Source organism: Peromyscus maniculatus, chromosome 4 (assembly GCF_049852395.1).
Source record: "Peromyscus maniculatus bairdii isolate BWxNUB_F1_BW_parent chromosome 4, HU_Pman_BW_mat_3.1, whole genome shotgun sequence".
NCBI classification, from domain to species: Eukaryota; Metazoa; Chordata; class Mammalia; order Rodentia; family Cricetidae; genus Peromyscus; species Peromyscus maniculatus.
In genome coordinates, this window is record NC_134855.1 from 159,261,907 (window position 1) to 159,278,903 (window position 16,997).

General features: G+C 45.6%; 1 protein-coding gene across 2 annotated transcripts in view; it reads left to right on the plus strand.

Moving 5' to 3' along the window:
* Positions 1-16,997, plus strand: part of Myt1 (myelin transcription factor 1) — a 65,547-nt gene that overhangs the window by 18,530 nt on the left and 30,020 nt on the right. For both annotated transcript variants that reach the window (XM_006994576.4, XM_076571461.1), the window contains 7 exons: positions 5,338-5,392; positions 6,599-6,629; positions 10,606-10,668; positions 11,425-11,672; positions 12,828-13,739; positions 15,297-15,431; positions 15,908-15,998. In XM_006994576.4, the coding sequence (XP_006994638.1) occupies positions 5,338-5,392; positions 6,599-6,629; positions 10,606-10,668; positions 11,425-11,672; positions 12,828-13,739; positions 15,297-15,431; positions 15,908-15,998 (1,535 nt within the window). The remainder of the gene's footprint in view (positions 1-5,337; positions 5,393-6,598; positions 6,630-10,605; positions 10,669-11,424; positions 11,673-12,827; positions 13,740-15,296; positions 15,432-15,907; positions 15,999-16,997) is intronic.

Genomic DNA, 16,997 nt, shown 5'->3' on the forward strand with positions numbered 1-16,997 from the left:
GAAGGCCTGTGTTGGAATGTTAGCAGATACCATGTGTTGGTATTTTAGGCACAGATGGTGATCCTTGAATCACTTCTGGATCTGAGAACAAAACCTTTGGTCCCAAGGCACACACTACTTAGTGGACAACTAGAGTTATGGAACAAGGGTCTTTGGTAAGGACAATTTAAAAGAAGTACCTTCAGTGAGGGAGGTGACTCTCCTTTCTAGCTGTCTGACTTGATGTTGTTGAATTATGCCCTGGAGAGATACAAATTCTACTTAAAACTAGGTACCCTTGTAATCCCAGCACTTGGAAGGATAAAGTAGGATGGCCAATAGTTCAAGTCCAGCTTGAACCATATAACAAGACTATGTCTCAAAGAAGAGACAAAGAAAGAAATTTCTTTTATGAAATTTGAAACAGATATGGCTGCTTTACTAGGTAGCCTAATAGGTGGTTATAATTTCTTATTTGGGGATTGGAGCGAGCCAGATTTCATGTTTAGAACTGTCAAAAGACACCCCTTCCTGAGGCATTTACTGAATAATGCCCCATGGGTGGTGAAATTTCTATACCACAGGAGATGGCTGGTATACTTAATTGTAAGCAGACTGAATAATTGGTGGAAAGATTGTGAGGAGAGTGTCAGATACACAGTGGGATATCCCCCAAAGGGGAACAGAACTGTCACTGCAAGGAACCAGGAGTTACTATGATGACTCCCAGTGGGATACAGGGGCATGGGCACATAGTTTAATCACAGAGATTCAGATAATACAAAGTAGAATATATAGAGGGCTTCTAAGGAACTTCTACATTGTTCTGTGGCTATGAGCTGACCTGGAGGCTTAGAACTCATATACAAAAGGAAAGGTAAACATAATGGTGGACAGTAATGGGATCAGGACTCTGAGGGTCCCTATTGGAGTTTTATGAAGAAGAAAGTAAGGCTGGTGCTTGAAGGATGCTTATAAATTCTAAGTGGAGTGCCCCCTTCCCTGCCCTGGTGGTAGATCCAGACTTGGGCCTGCACAGGTTAACACTACTGTCAGGGAACAAGTCAGTATCCCTTTTGGCTGCCACAAGGAGAGCCAAAAACAAGGCAAACCATTGTATTTCATTTTACCCTCAATGGAGTGAATAAGATACTGTCAAGTGAGGAAGGATGTGGGATGGGCAATTTATGCTACCCTTTTACTCCAAATCTACTCCAGCCCCTTCTCTGGGCAGGGATGAAGCACACATTCTCTCCCAAGTTTCCAGAAGTATGTTGTACAAAAACCTTAGTCCTCTATTAGAACACTGTAATCCACATGATGGACTTAAAAATTGTCCTAAATCTATTCTAGTTTTTCAGCTTTTCTGGTTATTAGAACACTTTTTTTTGAGATAGGGTCTCACTAAATAGCCTTGGCTGGCCTGGAACTTGCTATGTAGACCAGGCTAGCTTTGAACTCACAGAGATATGTCTGCTTCTGCCTATCTTTAATTCTGTGTGTCACCACTCCTTGCTAGAGTACATTTTAAGTAAAATAAAACACTGAAGTATCTTTTCCAAGTCCAAAGCTAGAATGAATGACCCATGGTGTCAAGAGGCCCAGAATCTCCTACCAAGTCTCTGCAGCTGTCTGCTCATCTCCCTCTGACATACCCCTCCTCCAACAGCACCAGCTTCCAAGGTAGTTTTGACTGCCCCGCATGCTCACTCTTTCCTCCATCTGCCCTTTGTGCATGATGTGTCCTGGGCAGCTCTCTGCAGGAGACAGTGAATGACCTCACAATTGTGAACGAGGGAGCTCTCTTAAGCACAAGATAGGGATGTTTTGGGAGATGAGCTGGTTAAGAATAGTGAGATGTGGATGGTGGTCAGAGGGATGACAGACATCTGACCATTGAGTTTGAGTTGGTTATTCAAAGGTGCTCTTGGCTTTTGGGGCTAACTCAGCCCAATCCTGAGGTGTCTGTCCTGGACATTCTTAGGTATTTACTTGTCAGCTCATTGTCCCTATCCCTACTCAGGCTCTCAGGGCTCAGCATCTCCCTCATCTTTGTGTTCACTCCTGAACAGCCTCACCACCTTCCTAGAATGACATGCAAACCTCCTAAGGCTGGATCACCTTCATCTAGGGTCAGGTTTCAGCATGTATTATGCCCTTGGATAGTCCTTGGCCATCAATGCAGAAAGGCAAGATGTGGATAGTGAGCCCTTCATGCTGGAGGGTATTGGCAACTGGCCTCAGAGGTCAAGGTGAAGGTCAACAAAAAGTAACTAGCTTAGGGAATCCCTGGACTTCTAGAAAACTAAACTGTGATTATTATTTCCTCTTCCCTCCATTCTTCTTTTTTTTTTTTTTTTTTTTTTTTTTTTTTTTTTTTTTTTTTTTTTTTTGAGACAGGGTCTCATTATATAGCCCTGGATGGCCTGGAAATGCTATATAGATCAGGCTGACCTTGACCTCACAGAGCTCTGCCTGCCTCTCCCTCTCCAGTGCTGGGATTAAATGTGTGTGCCACCATGCCTGGCCCCAAGATTTCTTAAAGACCAGATATTTGTTGTTGTTTTGGCTGTGTTGAGTTCTGGGTTTATTGCTCAGACAACCAGAACAGAGCCAGGAGTAATCTGCAGGTTTGGAGGCTGCTTGCTGCATTTGCTATTTTGGTACTTGACTTTGAAAAGGTTCAACACAGGGAGCTCAGTTTAGCAACTGAGTATGAAAAAGGACTAGTCATTGTGTTTAAAAAGAGCCCACATGACTGGTTTCTGCCTTTACTAAAGCAATACAGAACAGATCAAAGCAAAAATCACCCTCCAGTGAGACTGCTTTTAAGTATAGTACCAAGGAATCAAGTTTAGTGCCTGATGGTGACACAGTTCTCTCAGGCTAATGTAATAGCTATGGCTGCACACAATGTGTTTACATTTGGAATTTTTTTCTCTAATTTTCCTATTCATGACAAAACTGGTAAAATGTCAGAACTAAAGATGTAGTCTATCAGCAGTATGAAATTGATGTAGAGAAACAGAGCAGATGTTGCTTGTGGGAAAAATCCCTAGTCTCACAGTGGAGCAAGATTATCTGTCTCAACAAAGGGAACCTTTTACCTTCAAGGCAAGAGGCCATTGAGTTATATATGGGTTGTGCAAAAACATGAGGTCCTGTTTGTTTGTGCTTCGAAGAAGTAAAAGGTTTTTAAAAAATAAAGCAAGGGAAAATGAGAAGCACCTCACTGCCTTTGCATCAGTGAGATGCCTCCATAGGCAGGGACCATCCCTATATGGAGCAGGCAGGAGGTCTTGGAGTCTGCTGCCAGGCCAAATAGTCAGTGAGTCTGGGTAGTGCTGGGCACAGTGCTTCCCTGAGCATGCTAATGGGTATGCTATCTCAGGTAAGAGGTTTGTAGACACCTTCTATAGTGCTTTGTAAAGGAAAGCATATAAATTGCCCACACATTTTGCCAGATACCTCTACAGCAGCTACCATTGACAGTTTCAAAAAATGAGAGGAAAATTGCCCCTTGGCATTGAGTTCACAAGTCATCCAGATTCTGTAAACATGTTCTCATCATATTAAAGAGCCTGGGTTTCTCTCCTACAAGTTCAGGAGTTTCCCTCTTAAAATCAAAGCTATGCACACTGAAGAGAACTTCTTGTACATTGAATATTTGATGCAAGTAAATTGCAAAGAGAAGGTGCTCAGGACAATGAATGCCACAGCTGTTAGCTTCATCAATGGGAGCTCACAGTTTGCAAGCAATGCCCATTACACATCCCTGTAGCCCTCTCTATTCTTTGCCCCTTGAATAATTTATCCGCAGGAAATCCAAATTGCCAAGGCATACTTTAATCTAGCAGAATGCCTGCCAATTTCCTTGGGAAAACTGACACAAAAAGCTATAGATTACATTTCAGCTGAACACAGGCATGGGGCAATCAGATGCATTGTGTGCCTCGCCTCAGAAGGCGTTGTGCACAGGCTCAGTGCAATCGACATTTGAAGGCTCATAGATGTAATGTCGTCCCTTTGACACCTGCTCCTCTCTTTACTTTAAATGTGAGCAATTGGTCCACAGGGAGCCTCTGCTTTAAAAATAGAAATTATAGAAATTGTCTCTGTTCTATGGGAAGGCTATAATAAACACAGGCTTATAGTATTGTGCTCCATAGCCTAGAGCTGACAGGTTGCACAAATTACCCTGGTCTTAATTTTTCTTCTTCAACAAATTACATAAAACACTGTATGCTAGGCTACTTCATGGAAAAGTTCACTTGTGAATTTCATCTGCCAACTGAGGAATTTTGTTTTCTCTCTTTTTAGTTGGTAAGGTAGAGGTTTGTCTCTTTCCATTCCCTTCCTTCTGCAATGTATCCCAATCGCTTGCTTCCTCCCTTTTGCCAAAGCACTCACACAGAGCTTTGTTGTCCTGGTGGTATCTATGATCTAGGACAGATGTCGATTTGCCTCTTATCTTTCTTGACCATGGAGACAGATAGTGAAGTCTGGACTGGCCACTCTTCTGCTTGGATACACACCTGCCCCTCCCAGCCTTGCTATCTATGAGAGGATTGTTTCCCAAATCACAGAGTTTGCCAGTATTTTATCTGTTCCTTCAGATTTGTCATGGTGACACAAGATGAGGATTCACCTGGGGACCCTCATCCTCAGGTATGCTCTATCTATGGCTGTCACCTTCATAGTTGCTCCTCCTTTGTTTTCTCAAAGGACCATATTGTGGGCAGCAGCCTTATAGAGGTTTCTCTATTCGAGTGAGAATTCTAATGGACTTGATAGTCCTTAGTAGGCCAGAGAATGTGTGGGCCAGTGTTGCTCAGGCTACCAGTTTCTACCCATATGACCCTATTATATTAGGAACATGAAAACCTGAGCCCAGTAGGAAGGAAATGTCCATGGAAGTCAGGCCCTGGACTATGTTAATCTGACCCAGTTCTATCTCTAGCAGTTGAATCTATGGTTAGCAATATGGTTAGTACCTGCCTGGTAAGGCAAGCAGTGGGTATTACTTCCTGTGCCAGAGTTCCTTGTATTATAAAATATCTATACACATGAGGCTGTGGCTTTTGTGGGCAGATAGGAACATGAAGCAGTATGGATGGAGCACTGTGAGGGACTAGGAAATATGGATGAGATATCATTAAGTCTGATGGTCTCTACCCAGCAGAACCACCAACACTCTCCCAACTTGCTTCTTTTGGTCCCATTCTTGTCATTCACAGATAATCTTCTTATCATCATCAAAGTTTGAGTCAGAAAATGGCCAGATGTCCCTGATGGTTCTAGACATGGCAGGTGCTGGCCCTGGCTGCTTCTTAACATTGTGGTTGTTTTTCTTTACAGATGAGCTTAGAAAGTGATGAAAAGCGAGCCCGCACACGGTCCAAGACCCTCCGAGGTGAGTGCCAACTCAGTCTGGCCTTGGTCCCCATCCTTGGCAGCCCTTCTGAAACTGTCGATATCATTGTACAACAGCTCTCCTCAGTAGTACAAATCCTACCATAAATGCTCAGCTTTCTGGTAGCCTTTGATCCACACTAGGCACCTGGGACTTTAGGGCTCTTCAGCTGTTCCTCAGTACAGTATTCAAGGGTCTCCTGAAGTCCTTTTCAGCTCATACAGATTTGCCTCAGACAGAAATGTGGGGACAAGTACAGATTTACGGGAGTGGGGGTAACAGAGTTCAGTCAGGAGCCTGCTTAGTTTGGAAAGGAAAGGCCTCTGGTCTTTGGACAGTATCCTCTTTTTTCCCAGAGATCACTGTTATGCTATTGGGGATTTGAAAGCTGTTGGGTGAACTTGACAGTAGGTGGAGGGGAGGGCCTAGGACCTGTTCACTCTGTTAAGACTGAGCCTTGTCAGGTGGTAGTGGTGCACACCTTTTAATCCCAGCACTTGGGAGGCAGAGGCAGAGGCAGGCGGAACTCTGAGTTCAAGGCCAGTTTGGTCTACAGAGCAAGTTCCAGGACATCCAGGGCTACACAGAGAAACCCTGTCTTGAAAAAAACTAAACCAAGCCAAACAAACAACAACAACAATAACAAAAGAGGCTGAGACTTACCCATTTGGCCACCCCCCAACCTCACCTGGAACTTCCTGTTGATCCCAACAGGGTTACTTCACAGAGTATCCAGGAGCTTTGATATATAAGAGCTGCCTATTCTGGTTGGACCCATGCACATCTTGTAGCTAATGCTCATCATTGTAACCAGCCATATCTCGTTGGTCCTGGTCTTTGTCCAACTTGATCTTGTAGTTAATATCTATCTCTAGAAACCGACATCTATCTGCAATTAAAGAAAGAGAACACCCTGGGCCCGAGGGTAGAGAGACTATCAGATCTTCTCTGAAAGTGTGTGTGTGTGTGTGTGTGTGTGTGTGTGTGTGTGTGTGTGTGTGTAGAGGTCCTAGAGCAAGCACTTTGCTGAGGGGGCAGCTCTTTCCACTGACCTCAGGGGATGTTCTTGTAGGTCAGCAAAGGGTGGGCATCTTGTCCTTGGAAAGATCTAAGTTGTTTCATTAGGTTTGTACTTTTAGGTAAACATGCTTCTAAAAATCTAAGTCTTATGTGTGTGTATTTCTCTTTCTCTCTTATCTTACCCAGGACCCCCAGAGACCACAGGTGCAGACCTCAGGTAAGAAAGTTTTTCTGTTTGCATGAGCATTGCTCACTACCTGCTGGCATGTAACGTTGGAGTTGTTATAAATTTCCCACAAACTCCTGTTTTCCCTGAGGAAACAGCTTTTCCTGTGACATATCTTGCTATCTGCATCCAATTGTGTTTTTCTTCAGCTCCAAATTGGCCCTGCCATAGGTGACCCTCACACTGTTTTCCACTAGAATTTAGACAATCACAATGGTCCTCAAAACCAGCAACAAGGTTCTTTTGGTGATTTTTGCAGACAGTACTATTCACTCGTATATCTACATGTTTGCTGTCCACAGTACCATGTGGAGATGATCTATAGTATGCATGGCTCACATTGGCTGACACACACAGGCTGTGGTGGGAGCATTCTTATTTTTTTGAGACAGAGTCTCATTATGTAGTCCTGGATGATCTGAAGCTTGCTGTACAGACCAGGATGGTCTCAAACTTACAAAGACCTGCCTGCCTCTGCTTCCCAAGTGCTGTGATTAAAGGTGTGTGACACAATCTCTGGATATGGGAGTATTTATATCTTACTGGCACATATTCTTTTCCTTCTCAAGAGCCTGTTTACCAGGACAGCATAGCTCTAATCTGATAAGCAGACAAGACCTATGTTTGTGTAGGAGCTCACACTGTGGAATGTCAGAATAGAGACTGTGACTCACAAGGGTCTTGCTGTTATGGTTTGAGAGAAGAATATCATGTATGTACAAATCATGTAAACCCATTTGAATGCAGCCCACTATGTGGGACTCTTCATGGATGGTGGATTTATGCATCATTGGCTCAGAATTCCTCAGCTTGCAGTACTCTTACACTTGGGCTATCCCATAGCTTAGGCAGAGTTCTTAGAAGGGCATTTGTTCTCTGGAAGGCTGAAGGATGGTTGTTAAAAGGTTATCTGAAGAACTTGGACTAGAGCAAGCAGGATCCAGTGAGGTCTCTTGGCCTTCTATAAATTTTCCTGTTTACTGAATTTAACACTAGTTCTTAGGAGAAGAAATAGATTTAATGCTTTTCCTTCAGCATCCTTGGAAGAATTGACATATACTCCAGTTTGTATTTTGGTAGAGTCCAACACCCATTACAGGACATCAGAGAAGTTCTGTTGAGGTAGGAGTTGAGGAAGGGCTGGGATCAATATCTTAGAGACACATCAGTGGGCTGGTTAGGGTTGCCCTAAATGTACCCTACAGCTCAACCTTTCTTCATCGGGGATCCTTCTTCTTTGAGCCATAGCCAGCTCTTGCTCAGAGGACAGGTGAGTTCAAGACTCCTAACCCCCATGTTTGGGAAGGAATAATCCCTTAAAAGGGGAGAAGTTGCCAGGCGGTGGTGGCGCACGCCTTTAATCCCAGCACTCGGGAGGCAGAGCCAGGCGGATCTCTGTGAGTTCGAGGCCAGCCTGGGCTACCAAGTGAGTTCCAGGAAAGGCGCAAAGCTACACAGAGAAACCCTGTCTCGAAAAACCAAAAAAAAAAGGGGGGGGGGGAGAAGTTAGAGCATGGTGCTTCAACCTGGAATTTAGATTGTCTCCAAAACTGGGTTCCTAGATGCCTGTGGTTTGTGTTTAGACCCTTTAGAGCTGCTTCTTGAGAGGTGAGTGCTTAGATCACACTGAGGATTCATGTGCACTATCATCTACTAATGCCTCCAAACTCCTAGAGTTGGACAGAAGTAAGTGATTGATAAGGACTCCAGGCCTCCTGAGTCTCCTCTACATAGTAGGAGAAAAGCCAAAGCCAAAGTGATCCCTCCTCTGACACTTGGTGCCCATGTATGCTCATATAGTCATAGGTGTGCTCTTAGGCAATCATAGGAGTTGGTCTATTGAGAGGTGGCCATCAGCCAGCCCTCGGCTCTTCACCTGCTCCATCTCCTTGTGTCTCTGATCTTGGTTTTAGTTACATAGGCTCCAAGACCAGACTTGAGGATTCAAGGACTTTACTTTTGAGTGCTTATGAGCATACACAAGCATCTATGTCTGCTTGTGAACTCCTATGATTGTCTAAGAGCACACCTATGACTATATGAGCATACATGGGCACCAAGTGTCAGAGGAGGGATCACTTTGGCTTTGGCTTTTCTCCTACTATGTAGAGGAGACTCAGGAGGCCTGGAGTCCTTATCAATCACTTACTTCTGTCCAACTCTAGGAGTTTGGAGGCATTAGTAGATGATAGTGCACATGAATCCTCAGTGTGATCTAAGCACTCACATGTGCTCATAGATGGTCAAAGATTCTTACATATTCTTATAAGGGGGCATTGATGCTAGTGCATACTCCTAGGTGCTCTTATGTGCTCACAGATTACTCTGGGGGGGGGCCTTAAGACTAATATCTGCTCCCATTACAATATCTGGAGGCCCTGGCTGGATCTCATGTCACTCTGCTTGATGTTTCCTGTTTCTATGTCTAAGGAGTTTCCAGTTTCTATCCAGATGGTCTTGCCAGCTTCATGTACTTGGGCTCAGAGCTGGGTGGGAAGGTACAGGCCCACATGGCTGGGGATCTTTTCTGTACTTTTCTGAGTTAGGTACCAGAGTAACTTGGAGCAAGTGAAACAGGGACAGTGCCAGTGTCCCACAGGCCTACACAGCAGCTGTTGCCTAATTGTCCAATTAACTAAGTAAGTAATCGACTAGTTGGGACCTCAGCTTCAAATCCCAGCAACAAGGAATTATTTGTGAAGTCTCAAAGCTAGTTCTTGAGAGAGTGAAAGCATATGTGAGCTGGATTTTACAACAGGCTGGCCAGGGATAGCAATAATCCCCCATCTGGAAAATAAAATACCTTTTGCTTTTTCTTCCTGGAAACTATCAGGGGATATCCATACAGAGGTGGGGTGGCCCCTTCCATAGGTCCTAAGAGCCACTCCCTTTCTGCCTTCCTGTGCAGACTTTGGTAAGATGTGCCATTTTTTAGGAGAACCAATACTGATCCCAGATAGGAACTGTGGTCCACAATGGCAATTCTGTTGGAAATGGGTTATTTGTCTCTACATTGGAGCAGATTTAGTTCCCCAACAAGGGGCTGAGGTCTTATACACTCCCCCACACGGCCTCATAGACCATCTTGCTGGTCTACTGTACCATGAATTAGTAGCAGCTTCTTGAACCCACAGAACTCTGAGCTATGGTGGAACCTTGCCTCTCATGCCACATAGAGGTACTTGCCCCTATAGCTGTTCTAACCTGAGTATTCCATGGGCTGTATGGTCAGTGTTAGTGCTCATGTTTAGAAGTTTTTATTGGTTTTGTAATGTTGATAGCTAAAGGTGAGGAACTCCAGAAGGTCTCACTCCCATCCTCTCGTACTTATCATTCTGAAATGGCTGACCTTCTCAGTACAGCCAACAAGTTTTCTACCAAGCAGGATAGGCATCTCTTAGTGCATTAGCCCCCTGGTTTCCTTTCCTATGTGGAAGCAGAGACCCTCACCAGGCAGGGAGTACTAGAGCAGGGTCACTCCTATGTGCTGTGGTTCTGGCTTGGGCCACACTCTCCTTCTTGATTGGCAGCCCTAGTCCTGTTTCGTAGAAAGGGAGTACAAACTATAGGCCTGGATGCCGAGGCATCACAGCACCAGTGATGAACATGAAGAAGTCCAATTTCTGTGCTCTGGACTTGGGCCAGACAAGTCATGAGTTCCTTTTAGAGAGGGGCACTTGCATCCCAAGTCCCCTGAAAACCTGGTGGAAGCTGATAGAATGTCTGCTGTGGGAAAATGAACCCATCCAGTAGATGCCTTAATCTTATATGTACAGATCTTTAATTAGACACATTCATAAAGTTGTAACTAGTTATTAATTTTTTAAATGAGCTGAGTTATTTCACTAAATTTTAGCAAATTGCCAGTGTCCACCTTGAGATGAGTCATTCAGAGAGCCTTTCTTGCTCTTCAGGGTGAGACCCAGGTTTCAAAATCTAAGGTGATCTCTCCTGCTTTTCCCTCCAGCTGTCCTACCCCAGGATGTACTGGTTCAGGACATGTGCGGGGCAAGTACTCCAGACATCGAAGGTAAGAGTTCTGCCAGTAGCCTCAAAGGCTCCCTGGAAGGAGGTTTGGGGTTCTCTTTCCAGACCTGGTTTTTTTTGTGGATTAAAAACTTTCTGTTTTGTCTGTGACTGCTGAGTCCAGGCTGACCTGACCCTTCTAAGCCCTAGTGTCCCCCCACTGGTCTGTATTCCTGTGGTGCCTTCACTGAGGTGAGCCTGGCCAGGAGTGTGCCATAAGGGTGGAAGAGTACCTGTTCTTGGCACCTTTGTTTTTCCAGAGAGACTATTTCAGGACTTGGGTATATTTGTATGGCAGAGCTTAAAGCAGGCCTTGTACACATGAGAGAGAGAGCGTAAGCTACAGCTGCCACTGTAGTCATTCCCTGTGGTCAGCTAGATTTTCCAGGGGACATTTCTGGGTGGGTATAGGTGTGGAAGTCTGAAGGTAGAGAAGGAAATGGCCAGTATTGGAGGAAATGGGCTGAGATAAGCTTGGGGGTACATGTGGGACAGTGGTTTGGTCTAAGGAATGGCTTAGAGAGTAGAAGTCTAGGCCACTGGGGTCTGAGTCCTCATTCCATTTGTGGACTTGGTTCACTGTAATGCAATACCCAATCAGGGACCTTTAAATGTGTGTAATTAGATGTAAAAAATTAAATGCATTATCACTTGAGGCTTCCATCTGAGAATGGCTATAGAAGGAGGGACCCTTAGAAAGTCTTCCTGGGTGTCTCAGGGATCTGGCCTGGCTCTTGGCATCACCCATCTTCCCTTTCAGCTTACAGAGTTGCCCTCTGGCCAAGAAGAGAAAACTGGAGGATGCTGAGGCTGAGCACCTGGTATCCAAGAGGAAGTCACACCCTCTGAGGCTGGCTCTGGATGAAGGCTACCGAATGGACAGTGATGGCAGTGAGGATGCTGAGGTGAAGGACGCCTCTGTTTCGGATGAATCAGAAGGACCCCTGGAGGAGGCTGAGGCTGAGATGTCAGGACAGGAGGAGATTCATCACCCCCAGCCAGCTGAAGGTACTATGTTGCTCTTTCTCTTTTGAATAAAGGCTGCTTAGTGTGGCACTGAGAATTGCAGCCTGTAAGGGGGGGTAGGGGGAGCTCAACTCAGTGCAGAAAGCTGTCTTGAGAACAAGGAATGTCTTGTCCTGACATGTGCAGCTTCCTGGAAAAGGGAACTGCCCAGGATGAGGGTGTGGGTGTGGGGCACTGTAGTGTGTGTGAACACTGTGAGCATGGGAGAGATGAGAAGGTAGATCTGGCACTCCCATGCACTCTCAAAAGTTTGATTCTAAGGCATGTCTCCATGTGTGTGAGAAATAAAGACAGATAATGCATGCCATGCCGTGTCTTTGTCCATGAGAGGCTCTTAGACAGAGCCCACCCTGCCTGGCCCCTGAGGATTAACTGGGTTGGGTTTAGTTTGGGTTTACAAGGGCAGGTACTGAGGAAATACTTCAAATTAGACCTCTGAAGGTGGGCTGAAGGTTGGGCTCTTTGAAGCCAAGAAAGGAAAGAAGGTAGCTGAGGGTCCTGTGTGTTCCCAAGCTAATGGAATCAGCTGACTTTGAGCCATTTAGATAGAGTTTTACCGTATTTTTGAAGAAATCTATGCTGAGCCCTCATTGGTTTCCTTTTGGGGACTCGAGTGCATGGCCCATGGAATCAAATGAGTTTGTGTTCCAGTTTAAAAAAAGACCCCCAACTCACTTGCTTCTTAGGATACTATATGGCAGGGCTGGCTCTTATTATTGCTAAGAATACTGGTTCATGAGTTCCACGAGACCGGCATGTAGTGAGAAGATCTGTTACTATATTTAAAAGATTTAATTTCATTTCCTTTAAAAATGTATGATTTTTCAGTTATAAAAGGACTTTTCACCTGATTTTTCTCTTTAAGTTCTGTTATATAAAATGAAGATCTATCTGATTTGAGAAAATAAATGATGGAAGAGAAACATGAACTGAAAAATATCAAAGTAATCTTAAGCTGAAACTGATTCCCCATGGTTTTTGGATCCAGGTAGAAGGCTGACAGGATGGCTTACACTTCATTTCCATGTTTTCTGGGCTACAGTGTTGAGGGTGAATGGCTACTGTTGGGAGCAGAGATCTGGAAATATTCCTCCAATGCTCTCTTCTAGCCCTCATGATGTTTCTTGTTTTATGCAGGAAAAAATCTCATCAAACCCCATTTTGGATCCACCTCCACAAGCAGCCCTTCTGGCTTCTCCAAGGGCAGCTACAGCAGCTACCAGGGAATCATTGCAACTTCCCTTCTAAATCTGGGCCAAATTGCTGAAGAGACTCTTGTGCAGGAGGACTCAGTCCCAGTAGCTAAGTTGGGCCCCACTGTTGTTCATCAGCTTCAGGATGAGACTGCAAGGGGGGCCACCAATGATGAGGGTGAAAAGGACCTCTTTATACAGCCAGAGGATGTGGAGGAGGTCATTGAAGTCACCAGTGAACGTTCCCAGGAGCCATGCCCCCAGTCTCTGGAGGATATGGTTAGTGAAGAGTCAAGCAAGCAGAAAGGTGTCCTAGGTCATGAAGAGGAGGGAGAGGATGATGAGGATGAAGATGAAGAAGAGGAGGAGGAAGAGGAGGAAGGAGATGAGGTAGAGGAGGAAGAGGAAGAGGAAGAAGAGGAGGAAGAAGAGGAGGAAGAGGACGAGGATGAAGAGGAGGAAGAGGAGGACGAGGGGGAAGCAACTCCAAATGTGATCTTTGGGGAAGACACTTCCCATACCTCTGCCCAGAAAGCTTCCCCTGAGTTCCGAGGCCCAGAGCTATCCAGTCCCAAGCCTGAGTATTCAGTCATTGTGGAGGTCCGTTCTGATGATGACAAGGATGAAGACTCACACTCCCAGAAGTCAGCGGTCACCGATGAATCAGAGATGTATGACATGATGACCCGTGGGAATCTGGGCCTTCTGGAGCAGGCCATCGCCTTGAAGGCTGAGCAGGTGCGGGCTGTCTGTGAGCCAGGATGCCTGCCTGCTGAGCAGGGCCATCTGGGCCCAGGAGAGCCAGGGAAGGTGGCAAAGCCCCTGGACGTGGTGAGGAAGAGCTGCTACAGCAAAGGTAGGCTAAAGTGTCCTGCTCTGATCACCCACTCTGTCATTCCATTACCAGGGACATAACCCTTACTGAGGGTGAAGATGAAAACTGGGGAGAAATATAGCTTGAGGCTCTTATAGGCTAGGGTGGGAGGAAAATAGAAAAGAATTCGAGGACAAATCACCTCAGAACTAGGGTCAAAGATTGAGGATATAGGCTCATACTGTTTCATGTAGTGTTATCTGGAGAGACACATGAGCTGAGATGTATGAGAAGGGGTTAAAGTAGGAGAGAGAAAGGAAGGCAGGAGGACTGATAGCCTGACTACTGTGCCACTTAGCCATTATCCTGCCACCCTGATTGTCCAGTGACAGAACCTGACAAAGTCTATTCTTAGATCTGACTTCCAGCTTCCAGCCTCTCCTTTATATCAATCCAGACCAATCCCTTCCACTAGCTCAGCCTGACCACCCTCTCCTAAACATCAGCTACTCAGTGAAGCTAGGTGATTCTGCCCCTAAATCCAGACTTTAGAGAGAAATTCAAATACAATGCAGAGTTAGCAACAGGCTATGACCTCCAGAGGAGCAGGGGAGAGATGCCTCAAGTCAACTTGAAGGTCCCAGCTCCATGGAGACAGTGCTCAGGATGATCAAATGTGGCCTCAAAAATAGCTTTCAAGGGTTAAAGTCATCAAGTGTCAGGTTCTGTCACTGGACAATCAGGGTTATAGCATGAACACCAGATTTGCAGGGCAGGACGGCCATGTGCTGCTTGCTATCTGCTTACCTCAAGGGCCTCCTGGGCCCAGAGCAGGTATATGGAGCTTCTCTCCAGGAGTCAGCCTCACAATGCCAGAAGGCCAGGCCTTGAACAGGCCAACTTTGAGTTACCCTGGGTTTTCCTAGGCCTGATAGCTCTCTGGGAGGCACATTTGGCCTTTGTAAGAAAATTCCAAGAGTGAGAATTCAGCAGGAATTTGGTGGAGACATGCATAGGGACACACTTTCTGAGAATACTCATGCCTATGAGGTAAGATCAGAGGACAGATTGATTAGAAACATATTTTCTAGGTAAGGTAGACATGGAGGGTGGCCAATGGGTGATACCCTTAAGGGTGAGTGAGACTGGGGTAACCATTTGATAGACATTTTATCTGCAAGGCTTACACACTGCCTACACTCCAGCTACTGTCTATCCTGCTATATGTGGTAGAAGGGACATTCCTTGGGCTTTGGAGCAGCTTTTCTAGAGCTGCCTCACTGTCAGCCTCTCTCTCTCTCTCTCTCTCTCTCTCTCTCTCTCTCTCTCTCTCTTTCTTTCTTTCATTTTTTTTGTCTTTTTGAGACAGGGTTTCTCTGTGTAGTTTTGTGCCTTTCCTGGAACTCACTCTGTAGCTCAGGCTGGCCTCAAACTCACAGAGGTCCGCCTGCCTCTGCCTCCCGAGTGCTGGGATTAAAGGCATGCGCCCCACTGCCTGGCTCTCTCTCTTTCTTATGTCAATAAAAGTGGATAAGGAACTGTCCCTACCTCTCCTTTCCCAGTCTCCTGGTTTTGCATAATATGTCCTATGTGTTTTAGATCCTTCCAGGGTGGAGAAGCGTGAAATCAAGTGTCCGACACCTGGCTGTGATGGCACTGGCCATGTTACTGGGTTGTACCCTCATCACCGCAGCCTGTCTGGCTGTCCCCACAAGGATAGAATCCCTCCAGAGAGTGAGTAGCTCCATGCAGGGTCAGCCCAAGGACTCAAGCTCAGGGCCCTGTGGTAAAAGGCAGGGGACAGTCTGCTCAAGTGTCCACTTACAGATACCCAAACTGAATCAGAGGACTAAATAAACACATACTGTGGGAGGGATTGTTTGTATTCCCTGAGCTGGGCAGGTGGAGACCTTCACACAGTTGCCTCTTTGTTCTAAATGCTTGTGGATGTTTGCCTTTATTTTTAGTAGCAGAATTTATGAAAATTAAGTTCAGAGTTGTCTAACAGAAATTAGAGTCTAGTTTCTTCTATGGGAGGCAGTGTCCATGTGGGAAGGGCATGCTTGACTGAGTTTCATTAGGCCCAGAGTGCCATGGTACTCTGCTTACACAGCTGCAGCCTTTACATAGAACTTCTGCATCTTCCTTGGGATGTTCTCCATTATAGTCATGCCTGCTCTCATTATTTGTTCTCCCTGGTTCTCTTGCAGTCTTGGCCATGCATGAAAATGTGCTGAAGTGCCCCACTCCTGGCTGCACGGGCCAAGGCCATGTGAACAGCAATCGCAATACCCACAGAAGGTAGTGAATTGATCTGGGACATGGTAGGGAATTAGGGCTGGGCCTGTAGTATGTGTCCCTGCCTGGGCCTTCAGCCCTTATCTGGGATGGTTTCTGGATAGACATATAGTTCCCTGCTTTGGCAGGTGGCAGCTGAAGGAGTGACCATTCAGTGGTGTTGCTGCAAGTGCCCTGTGAACTGGAGTGATCATATGAGAAGTCTGATACTGTTGTTATGAGAGAAAGTGGAGACTTTGTGTCTTGCCCATTTTCAGAAAACCTCTACATACTAGCTCTTGCTCATGAGTAAAAGGAAAAACTTGTACATAAATAGAAATGTCAATGCCCAGAGTTACTCTGGGGGAGCGCTGAGATCAGGTGGACATGGGGATTCCAGGCTAGTGTCCAGATTTATTTGTTCTTTCATCTTATCCAAGAGGGGCCCATACAACACCAGGAGTGTTATAGGCTTGACAAGGTCTGTCTGGGTCCTAGTCATGACTTGCTTAGTTGGGAGGAATACCCAGGCTTTAGGGGCCACTTTGTTGGAAAAAAGTGGGTTCCCTAGAGATGTGCTGGCCCAGAAGCTGGTAGCTGAGCTCACAGTAGATCCTGGGGAAGGCCAGTGTACTCCAGGGGCAGTACCCAGGTTGTGGTCTGAGTGTAACCTTTGGTTTCCCTGTGATATCCTACAGAATATATAGACATGACTCTAGAATCCAGCCCAGGCATTGGAAAAGGGAGAGGAGAGAGATGAGGAAGAAGAGGGAGAAGAAGGAGAGGAGGCTGAGTTTGGCACCTATGCATGTAGAAAATTCCTTTGCCCACAGTTTATAGAACTTTAGAGTATATTTCATTTTCTGTGAATTATCCCAGATAGAATGGCCTGAGAAATTCATCCTTTGTGGGTTCAGGACAGATCTGGATGGACAATCTGTCCTAAAGAAATGACAAGTGTGTTACTGGCTCTGGGCTTTATGTGCCTAGAGTTCTTGTATCTGAATGGTATTGCTCCCAGGA